The following is a 14,711-nucleotide window of genomic DNA, read 5'->3' as shown; positions in this document are numbered from 1 at the left end:
TTACTAATATTTTAATCTCGCTTGCAGAAACAACGATTAAAAATCGTTGAGTAATGGTAGTTAATTAGTATTGACAATAAATTTTTACTTTTAATCATAATAATAAGTCATTACAAAAACTCATATTTCTTGTAGCGTACGTCTAAAACTCATATTTCTTGGTTCATTGCCAATTATATCTTCATAAAATTGAATGAAAGCAGATGAAGGTTCGGAGATCATTCGCCAAAGACATTGGTTCCCTCTAAAATAAGCAAAACCGGCAGATATGCATCGTTTGCTTTAAACGTATATTGATTCTGTTGGTTAAGCTGATGATGGGGAAAGCTTCATAAGCTAAAAACGAAAAGCTCAAATCAGACACTGTCACTTTGTCACCATAAGCTGTCTGTCTCTATTCTCTAACCCTTTGTTTTTTTAAGTGGATTTTCATTTGTATTGACAACGCCAAACAGAGAATAACCAGAGCCCTCAAAATCAGCGGCCTGGGGTCGGTCACAGTGTCACCTACTTTGCTATTTTTATATTCGGGCGAACGTAATTTATTACAACTTTTTAATCACTTTGTTTTTTTTAAAAACCCGAAATGGGGTTTTAGCTTAAAAATATCTAGGGCTTTACCTACTTAAATGGGTGATGCGATCATGACACTCTTCAAATCAATTGGCTAATACTAACGGCGGAACTCATTGTTTTTCTTATTAATATGGGATTCTTTTTACGTAATTATTATTATTATTATTATGACCTTTTTTCTTTTCTTTAATCTTTTTTAATGACGGGGCATTAATTTAGGTTCCGGGTTATAAAGATATTTGATAATTAATTAAGGGGTAAATCAGTAGACGATTAAATAAAAAAGCACATTAATATATATATCCTTAGACAAGACTCGTAATTCTTATCTTGTTTGAAAATTTATAAGGATTAGCTTAGCCCAACAGTTAAGATTGAGATCCCATAAATGAATTCAAAATTATGAGTTTGAGTCCCACCAAACATGTTAATTATTTGTCATAATTTATGTGAGTTTACTGTAATTCATTTCATTAATTTTGGCTATATTGATATATTAATATATTGATCTCATTCACTTATTATTCAATTTATTAGAATATTAATGTAATTATGTGCGTACCTATATATTTAAAAAAATAAAATAAAATTAAGGGTCAGATATTAATTTAAGAGTTAGAGATTATTATGCATTTTTATCACTTGTAATGTGTTTATGTTGCAAGCTGATTTTGAATAAAATCTTTTGACTTATGACATAATCCCATAATCGCTACCATATTGAAAAACTCGTAAAAATCATTTGTACCATAATGTTTCATATATATATATATATATATAATAAATTAAAGCATATCAGACAAGTTCATTGCTTAACTTCACGGGATTAAGATTTAGATATTTTTTCGTAATTCATCTGAATACCGTAATTTCCAATTACTACTTCAAATCCTAAACTTTATCCAACATAATATCAACGCGGTTTTTCTGCAACTGCTAATTGCAGATTTTGCTAGTACAAGTATGTCCGAATTGAGCAGTGATTGGAACTCAGCTATATAATGAAATTTCTTGTAGGAAAACAACGAGTACGAGAAGAGGTTGTAGGTTTGAGTCCAAAAATATGAGTATATAATATAATTTTAATAGTAATGTTTTAATTCTTTTTGTTTTCTTCAAATACGTTGATTGATTATCGATGTACTTTGTAGTAACGATCGAATCTTATCAGAAAAAAACAGAGGTTACGTTGAAGTGAAAACGTTGTTAGGGTGTTAGCATGTCAAATGAAACAAACTTAATAAAACTGAACGCGTAGGAAAACAAAAATTGAAGAGAGAGAGAGAGAGAGAGAGAGGGACATGGTAGTAAGAGATGGGGCCGGTGAGTCCGGGGAGATATGGACCAAAGCACGGTTGCAGGTCCACTTTTATATGGGCTTTGTTCCTCTTTTGCCGTTGTGTCTTCCATCCTCGGATTTGCTATGTCGGTAAAGGGATAATTCAAAAAATACTACCATTTCTGCACCTCCTTTTACGTTTTTTCTTTACCTGAGAAAATTAATTGATAAAGAAATACAACTCACCTTTGTTTGATTGTTTAACGAATATAATGAGAAACGGGAAAATGGTTGTGATAAATGTGTTGGAAAAAAGAGTCGTTAATGGATAATTCAATAATTCGGACATTTGAGTTTTTATGAAAGACCTTGAGTTTAAATTTATACATGTGCGTGTGTGTTGGGTGTTTATATATATATATATATATAAAATGTATTGGAAAAAAGAAAGGGTTAAGTAGACTTTTATCTTTCTTTTTTATTAAGATTACATATCGTTCAATATATTCAAATTCAAAAATTGATTCAATATCTCTATTTTTTTTAATAGTAGATACAGATTTTTATCTTTCAAATATTTACTTTTTTTAAACATAATTCAATTTTCCGCCGTTGGTTTCAGTTCAGTGCATTTTTAGTGTTTTTTTTTTCTTATAATAAAAAATTAATATATTATATTACATAGTACGAGTATTTATTTAAGTATGAGGCGATCATGTGTATAATGTTGGGCACACGGCAATAAACTGGACGGATGAATTTGCCCATTAAAGCCATATTTTGTGGCGAAAACTCTTAGCATACATCGCTATTTTTATCAATTAAAAAATGTGGTTTATTTTTTAATTGAATATGTAAAAATTGATTGGCGATAGTAAGTTGAAATCATTTATGCAGATTTATTATCAACAGGCAATATACGTTAATCATCAATCTTAAATATATATATATATATAATTAGTTAATTAAATATTATTATTACAGTGTACGAACAACTTTTACTAAAGTATATTTTTAAAAATATATCAATCCCTACATGTGGTTGGAATTCAGTCAAACACTAAACTTCTCAAACTAAACTAAGCATGATTTATGCGGATATTGGTAAGAGATATTTGAGTAGAATTTCCATATTGATGAGTCGAATAAACAAATTCTATTTCTGATAATAATATTTGATGTTAGAAAAAACTCAAGTCATAAATAAATTGACTCTCTACGGCTCAAATATTCTTAAACCTGATAATTATTAAAATAAATGGAGTGTCAAAATCTGATTTAGTCAGAACATACTGGGACAGCTGACGGGCCTATTTCTTTACCGCTCAACTCCTATATATACCCACTGGATATACCCAGATAGCAACATACCATCTTCTCTCTCAACTCTTCAAAAACATTTCTCTCTCTAGAATTTCTTTTTGCTAATTTCTCTACGTATTTCCCAAGTATCAATTAAAGCCACTGCTTCGACAAGAGTTGCTGTCAGTTAGATCATTCACAGCATTCAATCCGATTGAGTTACAAAATGACGCTGTCGAAGAAAGCCAGCTGCAATTCGCACGGCCAAGATTCGTCCTACTTCCTGGGATGGCAGGAGTACGAGAAGAACCCATACGATGAGGTCCGGAATCCTAACGGAATTATTCAGATGGGTCTTGCAGAGAATCAGGTACATATATGTGCAAAGAAAATGAACTGAAAAACACACAAGTAGTAGACATGGTCATTTTTTCTGTTTAATATTCTTACCAACAACACATTATGTGCTACAGCTCTCTTTCGATCTACTGGAATCATGGCTGGCAGAAAATCCAGATGCAGCCGCCTTCAAGAGAAATGGAGAGTCCATTTTCAGAGAGCTTGCTCTCTTTCAAGATTACCATGGCCTTCCTGCTTTCAAGAATGTAAGCATGCATACTATTAATAATCACTACCACAATAGTTTAGTTTAAAAAATACTGTATAGTAACATATACAGCACAATTTTAATGTTCAATGTGGTTTGTGTGCACAGGCAATGGTACAATTCATGGCTCAAATCCGAGGGAACAAAGTCAGCTTTGATCCCAACAACCTAGTACTCACTGCCGGCGCGACCTCAGCCAATGAGACTCTAATTTTTTGCCTGGCTGAGCCCGGCGAGGCGTTTCTCCTCCCCACTCCGTACTACCCTGGGTACGTTTCTTCTCTACCCCTCAGTATTATTTAAATTAATTATTTGTTACATGTAAATATATGTATGTAAATTCAATTACGATTTTTTTGTTTCTAATTAAAAATGAAATGAATGAATGCAGTTTCGACAGAGACCTGAAATGGCGAACCGGAGTGGAAATCGTGCCGATACAGTGCACTAGCTCTAATGGCTTCAGAATCACTGCACCTGCCCTCGAAGAGGCTTATCAACTGGCCCAGAAACGTAATCTCAAAGTTAAGGGAGTATTAGTCACTAATCCTTCCAACCCGCTGGGGATAACCCTGACCCGCCAAGAGCTCAATCTCCTCGTCAATTTTATTGATGCAAAGGGGATCCACCTCATCAGCGACGAGATTTATTCGGGCACGGCTTTTGATTCGCCAAACTTCGTCAGCATCATGGAGGTTCTAGTAAACAGGAACTACGTGAACACAGAACTCTGGAACCGGGTTCACATTGTTTACAGCCTCTCCAAGGATTTGGGTCTTCCGGGTTTCCGGGTCGGAGCCATCTACTCCAACGATCATATGGTTGTAGCAGCAGCCACGAAAATGTCGAGTTTCGGGTTAGTTTCTTCCCAAACTCAGTACCTTCTCTCCGCCATGCTTTCAGACAAGAAGTTCGCGGAGAGTTACATCGTTGAAAACAGAAGAAGGCTCAAGAACAGGCACGCAATGCTGGTCCGCGGCCTGCAGAGAACCGGCATCCCATGCCTGGAGAGCAATGCCGGTTTGTTCTGCTGGGTCGACATGAGACATCTGTTAAGCTCCAAAACATTCGAAGCAGAAATGGAGCTTTGGAAGAAGATCGTGTACGAAGTCGGGTTGAACATCTCGCCCGGATCATCCTGCCATTGCGTGGAACCGGGTTGGTTCCGCGTGTGCTTCGCCAACATGTCCGAAGATACACTAGACCTCGCCATCCAACGCCTAACATCGTTCGTGAACGCGATTTCTTCAAGTGAAAACAAAAATCGTATATCCCAGAATTCAAGCAAGAGCTCAAGGAGAAAGTTGCTCACCAAGTGGGTTTTTCGGCTATCGTTCCAGGATCGCGATCGTGAACGGTAGTTGGTGTGAACACCCCATTATTTATTAATTTCCCACAATTTTTTCTTTTTTTTTTTACTCAATATACTATTATTATAATATTGAGTTCGTATTTTTTCAGAACTCTCTTTGTTCATGTAGAGAGATAGTGGTGCACTCTGTCCATGTGGACGTGAAGTGATATACTCTTCTTCTTCATTGATTTGTGTAATGAAATTTACTTGAATATACGGGCATTATTAATTTCAGTAAATCATTATTGTTAATCGAATTCTCGTTTTGCTAATTGCTTTTTAATTATTAATGTTGAATAATCACACACATATATATATATATATATAACTCGTTAATTAGTACAATGATTATATGATGACGGCGACATTAACGGCAAAAGGGGACGTGGAAAGGGTTGCCAACGTTGGACGTTGGCAGGTTTTTTTAAAATCGTCGTCGATTAACCGACCATTTAATAATGTGCTCTTGGACGCTGTTTAAGCCGTCTAAGCAGCATCAAAGAGAAACTATTGTATTTCTATGTTTAGTTTATTATTTCCACAATCTCAATAATATGATTCCATATCACAAATTAAAAAAGAAAAAGTATTAAGTAAGCTAATAATGTTATTCAAAATTAGTAGATGAGGGTTTGTGTGGACACATAAATTATTAGCGTTAGTGAATAAAATTTGAACTTATAATTTAGAAAATGAACATGTATTTTGATTAAGAGATTATTATATAAGTTTATTCGAGTAGTTTTCAACTACATATCACCTCCAGCGTTTAAGTTACAAAAAATACCCATCGAAAACCCAAATCAATAAATACCATAAATTGGATATATGGCCAGTATTTTAAATCATCCTACTTAATAGAGTTATGTATACAAATTTACATGATCCTAATTACCAGATTAGGACAATCCGACTTGAATAAAAATAAGCAAACCTTAATACTGTCGATGATCTCTCCACTTTTTGGGGACAAATGTATCTTTCTGGCCCATGAAAAGGTGAGGAAGAAACTAGAGAAAACTCATGTTTTGTCAACTGAAAAAGGAAGTAGAAAATCAAGATCAAGAAAAGTCTTAACAATGATATGAGTAACTACGCCACGGGGTTGAGTTGCCAGCAAGTTAACCTTATGTTCAAAGCCGATTTTAAGATTCGGACACGTTCATGGGGTAAACCTCTTACGCGGTTTTGCGCACTCTAGCTCGGATCACAGACAGCCCCCCACCCCCACCGAATCTGAGTTGCTTTAGGGCAACATAATATTCAAAAAGCTCCGACTAAACTTTTCAGTGATTTAAGCAGAAAGATTCCATCATAATTATTCTAATTTGTCAACATTGTTTCCTTTCTACCTACTAGAATTCACTTTCTTCTTTTTTTTTTCTTTTTTGCGTTTTCCAAAACATTGGTCTAAATAGTTATTTCTCTTTAACTTGACTAGACACAAGTGTTAGAATCATCGTTAACTATACATATATATATACACACACATATATATAAAGACGATAAATTATGTTAGTCAATACATTAAAATATTCGATTCTATGGAGTAATTAATAATTTAATAAATATGAAATAAAAAAGACAATAAATTAAACTATTATATGAGTAGACAACCTCACATGCACGGGATTCGATAAAACCTCTACCAAGTAAAATGTTTGGTGGCTCAGCCTTACCATTGAGATAAATGCCCGTTACATAATTATCGTTTATAACAATCAAAAAATTATGTTGAAAACAAATATTATCTAAAATATTAATAAATTAGATCCTTTTGGAATATACCAAAATCAAATTGATATATTTGATCTTGATATCTTTTATTTATAGAATTTTCGAGTGATCAAACATTGGGATTCAACGTGGTATCCAAAAGCAAGATTTACAATAGTTTGGGGTTCTAGGTGGAGAAGATCTTCAACTGATCATCAAAGCATTTATTTAGCAAAATTATAAACTACCGTATCTCTACCACCTAATTATTGCAACATCCAACATCAATAACTATTCTCTTGTAATATTGTTCAATCATTTAATATAATATAAACCATATAAATAAATAATGTTCCATATATTTTCAATATCTTCCGACAATAATTGATCTCCCAAGTCTAATTCCGGAATTCGGTCGTTACAACTTCTTCGGATCGCATCAATTATAATATATAATAATATTCACTTAATTTTCAAAATTAATTACAACATGAGACTGATCATTGCATACAATATATACGTAAACACACAGTAGCATGTGAGATGAGGGATTTGGTATCCTTAACAAGAATAAAAGTGATGAGTCGTCGAAGCAAATACTATAAAGTAGAGGAGCGCGAATTTCTGTCGCTTCCCATGTTATTATGGACCATGTCCATGTGCTATGCAGATACATGCCATTGCTCATGATTTTTGTGAAATTATCTCAAGTTTTCTTTTAATTACTTCTCTGCAGTGTGTATGGTGGTTAGGGTGCAAATAAAATAATGTTCAAGAACTGTAGATATTGTTTGTTAATTTGAACAAACTAAATAAACTTCCTATTACTCCACACAACATATATATATATATATATATATTTATAGGATTAAAAAAGATTATACAATAGGTCGTTATGTCGTTGGCGCGATTTCCTTTGAACTAAATAATAATTATTCAATCAACAACTTTATATTTTGTTTGGCGGTCTGTAATGTACTTAACCAATAAACCGTGACTTAATTTCTTATAATTGAAGTATTGAAAAAGAATAGTCGAGCTCTCGACGATGCTTAAGTTAAGTTGTGCAGTTGAGGCCTGTCACAATAAAATTATGGGTCCGAACTCTATAGATGTATTGATTGACATTTATAATAGGGACAATTACATTGTTTTTTTTTTTTTTTTTCTGATTTGTAGTTTGATATATAACATCTAGCACCCATAATATTCAAAGTTAATTAAATTTGTTGATTTAGCAAAAAATCGAATGAAAAATTCATATTTACCCATATTGACTTAGTAGTGACTTATTGCAAGTAAAACAAAATTATTTCCTGATCAACGTTTGAGTCAGAAAGAGATTTATTACCTACAGTAAGTTAGTAATAAGTCAATTAAAGATACATATGGATTTTCATTAATTTCTTTATTAATATCAATAAATTCAATCAATTTTGGCTAATAAAGGGATCTATTTGTTAGTTGACAAAATTGTATTGTCAGGGGTGATATAATTTTTTAAATCATCAAATCCCAAGGAGGATGGTGTAATGATCCCTTTATAATATAACTAGACATTATGGCATGCCGACCCTACATGCATATAATAAATAAATTTTTACACTTTAAAAATATAATATATATAAGAATAAAATATATAAACAACATATCACATTTCAAAAAATAATCAAATAAAAGAAAATTGACTTACGGATATTATCTACACAAATTTGGTCTGGCAGTGTCAAAAATCATTTTTTGTGAGTGAAAAAGATCTTTTTTTTTTTTTGTTATTATATTTGTATAGATGTATAGATGGGAAGAAGAATTTGAGTAGGAGTGATTGAAAATTGTATAAGGGATATATCGATAATTTGAAAAACTGGTGTTGTTATGTATATAACCGTTATTTGTGAGTAAAAATATAATTTTTTTTTTTTATTAATAAAGATAGATCAAGTATATACTCGATTTTAATAAGGAAAAGAACAAAGGGAACCTCATTTTTCATTGACTATTATACTTTTCCGCACAATCAAGCGACTTTCTTGATAGTATAATTATATTTATAAATATATATATATTAGTGACTATTTGATTTAAAAATCTAAAATCAAATAAAAAAGATGTACTTATTTAACATATAATTAGTATTGAAAAGGGGACTTCAACAACGTTATATATTGCAATACAACTTTTATTAAATTATCAAACGATTTTAGTGTAGAATGCTTAGGAGACTGAGGCTGTAAAGGACAGCAAGGAATTCTAACATCAATAACTTTCTTTTGAGGTAGCACTCTAATACGCACAAAACTGAAACTTCTGGGAAAGAACTGGGGCCAGCGCTGGTACGTCGGATATGTACAACCAAAATTTGGTAATAAAAGCACCTTTTCGTTAATTTTCCCCTCTGTATTATTAATTAGCCTCCTAATTTCTTCTGCAGCTGATACAAACAGGAAAGGCAGGCAGATAATCAGCTAAAAGCAAAGCCTCAAAAGTCAAAAAGAACACTCACAATTAGTGAGATTGCAACCAGACATGGAAGACAATTCCAGACATGAAGGCTTTAGCTTCGGTGAGATGTCTCCTGTTGTACCATTGTTTGACATTACTACCAATGTGATGGTAGTAATGGCCCGACTAAAGCAACTAATTTCAGACCAATTAGAAGCACGGGAAAGCAGGAATAAAAGACATTGTACAGTTCTATAACAAGGGACAGTGTCATGTACGTCGTTATTTTTACGAATCCTTTTTTTGTTTTTTTCATTCATTCTTTCCCTCTCTTTTGTGAGTGATAGCTGATTGTGTAGTGCCCCGGATTAAGGTCGCCGTTCACGTTGCTAGTCTGCGCCGGCAACGGGGTACACAGGTGGTCTGGATGAGGTGGAACTAGGTGAACGAGGTGGGGTTCATGAAAGGTCTTTGGTTTCCGAGAATTCGATTGAACTGCAATATACACATTCATTTATTGAGGTAGCCTCAACTAAAATCTAAATTAGAGATCGTTTTAGGAATTACAATATTGCCAGAAAGTCAAGACTCAACGTATTAAAACCCGTCAATAGTGTCCTCCAAACTTTATATGAGACAAACTATCAGAACTTGTATAGAGCTAGCCACATATCAAACTGACTACTGTAGGATAATTGTAGCATCCACAACATATCGTTCTATATATTCAGGCAAGGTGTTTGGGTCAATAAAAAATACATGAATTCTTGTTCTGTTATATTTTTTTTTTTAATTTTTGAAGGGCAAATTTGATTTTAAGAAGGTTTTTACTGTTTCCCATTACGCAATATCTGGTAGGTTAAACAAAGACTGGTCATAATAGAGGTATTTCAGACATTTAAATTACACCGAGGGTTTTTGGTTTATGTTATATGAAATACTCCATCTTGTAAGTTCTTTATTTTTGGAGTTTATAAGAAGACACTAGAAAAGAAATTATTATTAGTGGCTAAAAACTACCATGACTACTATTAATTATGATTAAATAAAATTGATGCAAATAACTAACTTTCCACCATGAAAAAATTATTTATCACGGCTGAGAGCATGATCAAAGCATTTGTCATGGCTAAAAGCCATGATAAATATTTTAGTCACGCTCGCAAAAACCACGGCCAACAACCGTTGCATAGTCATTATTAATAACTATTTGCTACGACTATTTGTTATTAATCATAATAACCGTAATTAATGTTATAATTCTTCTAGTGAGATACATTTACAAAATTTTATTACTCATTACACTATAATTATATAAATAAAATAAAAGGTATTGTAAAAAAAAAAACTAAATTTCATAATTATCTTTTCTATTGGAGTGTACAAGATCTTATTATCTTATTTTTTAATCTTGATAAGATTCCTGCTTACCAACGACATACATTTTATAAATTTTCAAACATTGTACGAATTAAAATATTTATTTTAAAGAGCTTAAAACTTCAGTAAAAAACTTTTCAAAAATAAAATTAAATTCATCCCCACAAACCACACAATAATTCAGTAACATTATCTGAAGATATAAAGAGGGAATAAATTAGATGCCATATATATAACTTGAAATTGATTTTGTACCATGAGACCAACCAACGTACATAAATATTTAATAATAATAGCAACACCCAATATTTCAGTAATTATTAATCCCACAGTTGAATTATTTGTAAGAAGTGAAATAAATCAAAGGCAAGAAGTGACAATTTGGATGGAGTGGTATGGCGGGTCATGTGGGTTTCACATGAGTGCTCCCATGCAATCACATGCAGAAGAAAGAGAACAGAGAACACCTGCACAAATTGGGAGCTGAGGGGAGTAAATATATGGGTCGGGTATGTATTAATTTGGGTCTCCCCTCGTGTTTCAATATCCAAGAAACAACCTGGTTATATGCTTTCCTCTCTGGTGAAGACAAGAATTGAAGAGTGGGCATTTGAACATCATCTCTTGTCTCAGTTTATAATATATATATTTATAAGCATGACCCACACCCCATACCATCATGATATTCAATGTCTTAAAGCAGGCCCTGAGTGAGAGAATTAGGACCCTCATTAGCTTATGTGATTTTGCTGCATGTGAAATGGTCTAAGAGGATTATTGTACGTATTCAACTTATATATATATATATATATATGTAGGCTTTCTTTCAAAGTCTATGGTCTATGCCTACTTGTTCCCTTAGACTTGCACAAATTAAAACTTCATCAACATCAAAACTTTTATGATTAGATGGCTGTATTAATTAATTCTGTCTGTATATATATAGAGATATAAGGCATATTTCTGATAGAACCAAAGAAATGAAAATTATTGTCACTTTTTTAACTTTAATCTTGCACCATTACAATATCAGACCATTTATGTGTAGTACGGGTCATGAGTTGATCCTTACTAAATCTTGATATTATGTTTGGATTTACGAATTTGGATTTAAGGTAAGAATTTGAAGAAAGAATTTTTAAATGACTTCGTATTAGAAAATATATATATATAATCTATCAATGTGCAACTAAATATTATTCAAATTTAGAATTTTAGAATTTGAAATTCTTGAATTTAGAAGTATCAAAACAAATTCAAAACATTTATATCTTGGAATTTGAAATATATAAGTTTAAGGATTAAAGAAAATTTTGGTTCTCTAATTATAGCCATTTCCCATTTTAGTCCTTTAACTTTCTTGGGTTGTGAAATGATCCTTTATCTTTCTTTAATTGCTCAATTTTGGAATATTTTTCGTTGGAAATTTACCAACTCGCCGGAAAATCCCACATCCTCATTTTCCACTCCACCAACAGTTAATGCTTTGAAATATTCCACAATGCATTTCTAAATGCTAAACCCCTTAAACTAGACTATTTAAAGTTATTGTGTAAGTGCTTCATATAGAATCTATGATTACACCCTAGGAAAACTTTTTCAAAATGATTGCATTAGGCCTTTCTATTTATCAGACATGAAGGTATATTCATGTTCCCTGATTATGTTCAAATCATGCTTCAACACAATTAGGAACCACTCCCAAGTCTCCCTACATTCTTTATTCACTACAGCATATACAATAGGGAATAAATTATTGTTGGGATCTACACCTATTGGTTCCAGGGTGGTGATTAGGAGATCCCATGGATCCCGGATCAGTATTTCACTCAAAGATCCTATGCTTTCCTCACTTTATGCCATATCAATTCCATATATATATTTGATGTGATCTATCTACCTCTCTCTGTTTATTCAGCCCCCACTTCTCCAGATTGATCAAAAAGAAAGCTGGAAAAGAAGGTTTGGATTTAGGGCCTGTCTGGACTGGAATCTTTGTGTCATAATTTGATTCCACTTTGCAGCATACAAGAATGATTTTGCTATGAAAAGGGGCGTCCAAGAATAATGTAATCAGGCCCAGGAATCAAATTATATATTTTGGGTTGGAAATAAGTGGCTCTGCATTTTAACAACATTAATTGGTCATGAGGCCCAATGCAAAATAGGCGCCCCTTTGAAGTTGAGGCCATGCTTGTTTTGGTTGATTCGTCGGACATCTCGTCTAATCCGACCTAATCAGCTATTTACTTTTCTTTTTTCTTTGTGAGCTCCTGATAATCAATCAAAACTCAGACTTTGCTTGGATTATGGTCTAATCATAATCTCATTCAAGAAGGTGGAGTTAATAATCTATGAGGCTCATTTCAATTGGACAAATTTCCATTTAGCTCAAGTGTCCTCAAAATGGTTGGAATAATTCAAATTATCCCTTAAAAATGAATTAATAGTTGAAAAATCGTAATATATCATTAATATATTCGGACACATTTTCAACTTTTTTATTTGAGATTTCTCTCGCTTCATTAATACATTACTAACCCTTACTTTTGTCCCTCCAAGTAAATAAAATATAAAAAATATTATCATACTCTATCATCAATCCTATTATGCATTAATTCCATTTCAAAGTGTAAATATGGCCTAATAGTTTGGATCCAGGTTTTGGCCGCCCACTAATTAATGGTATCTTTTATCACAAATTGATGGTATAGAAAGATGTGATTAATAAGATTCTATATGAAGTTAGGGCAAAATACTTTTTTAGTCTTATAAAATAAGGATATAATTTATTTTGGTATTATAATTTAGGAAGGTGTTGCTTTTAGTCCCATAAAATTTATAATTACGTATTTTTAGTTAAAAAAAGCCACGTGAGTTGTGATTTTGGAACTAAAAATGCATCGTCTGGGACTAAAAGATATTGTAATTTTGAGACTAAAAAGACCCAAAATTATATTTTTTTTTTGGACTAAAAAGACGTGATTGGGTTTTATGAGACTAAAAGCTTCACCTGTCATAGTTGTGATACCAAAACAAATCTACCCTTATTTTATGGGACTAAAAAAATATTTGCCCTCTGAAAGTTAAGACTAAGGTTTCATAATAAATATGAGGTCATAAATTTAAGTTTAATTATTGGATTGATGTATGAATATTTATCTTATTTTTTATAAATATTGTTATCTTATTATCATTTATAATTTGAAAGTTAATATTTATTGAGGATTATATTAAAATAGTGACCGATATTTGACATAATTTTCATTGCATTTATATAGTATGGTTCTTTTAAAGGTGAAAACTAAGAGGAGAGATTTTTCAAATTTAAAAATGAAAACTGAGAGATACAATTGATGTATAATTGCACCACAAAAGAGGTGGTGTCACTAAAAAAAAAAAGTCTAAATTATTATTATTAATTATGATTAAGTAAAATTAATACACAAACTTATTTTATTAATCATTACAAAAGTATTTACCGTGACTCTTAGTCATGATAAAATTATTCGCTCTTATCATAGCAAATATTTTATCCACCCTCACAAAAATTACAGTTAATAAAAAACATTATGTAGCCATAAATAATTAGCCATAGTTAGGTGTCCTATTTCCTCTAATGTGTAATTAAACCAAAAAGTAAATACTATTTGAAGGATGAGGAATTAAAATCCTGTGACCAGTTGACTATTAGTACAACCAATAGTAAAATGTAGGGTGTACCATTTTGAAAATTTGAAGAATATTTTCAGGACACGGGACGGAGATATGGCTAGTACGCACTGGACAATGTATCCTTTGAGGAGCTGTCACCCAAGCTCTAATTTTTACACCATCAAAGCCCCTAATGTCATATATATGTACCAGTAGAAACAAGAGTTTGGAAAATTATTCTCAAGAATATATAGATTTCTTCTATATATATAATTGAGTTAATTCAACCATATATATAAAAGTTATACTTTGAACAAATATGATTAGTAGGTTGAAATAGAATAATCAGCTCATCTCTACTTTAAATAATAGAAAACATTCATACAGCAATACATATACAT

The 14,711-nt window shown here is 32.1% G+C and overlaps 1 protein-coding gene across 1 annotated transcript; it reads left to right on the top strand.

The window, feature by feature from the left end:
• Positions 1-3,205: 3,205 nt before the first annotated feature.
• Positions 3,206-5,333, top strand: LOC105177851 (1-aminocyclopropane-1-carboxylate synthase 3-like). Its single transcript, XM_011101117.3, has 4 exons — positions 3,206-3,527; positions 3,631-3,762; positions 3,873-4,033; positions 4,156-5,333. The coding sequence occupies exons 1-4, from the start codon at positions 3,384-3,386 to the stop codon at positions 5,123-5,125; spliced, it is 1,407 nt and encodes a 468-aa protein (XP_011099419.1). The 5' UTR covers positions 3,206-3,383; the 3' UTR covers positions 5,126-5,333.
• The last annotated feature ends 9,378 nt before the right edge of the window (positions 5,334-14,711 follow it).

This window comes from Sesamum indicum, linkage group LG9, assembly GCF_026168435.1.
Source record: "Sesamum indicum cultivar Baizhima isolate 11 linkage group LG9, ASM2616843v1, whole genome shotgun sequence".
Lineage (NCBI taxonomy): Eukaryota > Viridiplantae > Streptophyta > Magnoliopsida > Lamiales > Pedaliaceae > Sesamum > Sesamum indicum.
The sequence above is the reverse complement of the archived record's forward strand: the minus strand, read 5'-3'. Positions and strand labels throughout refer to the sequence as shown.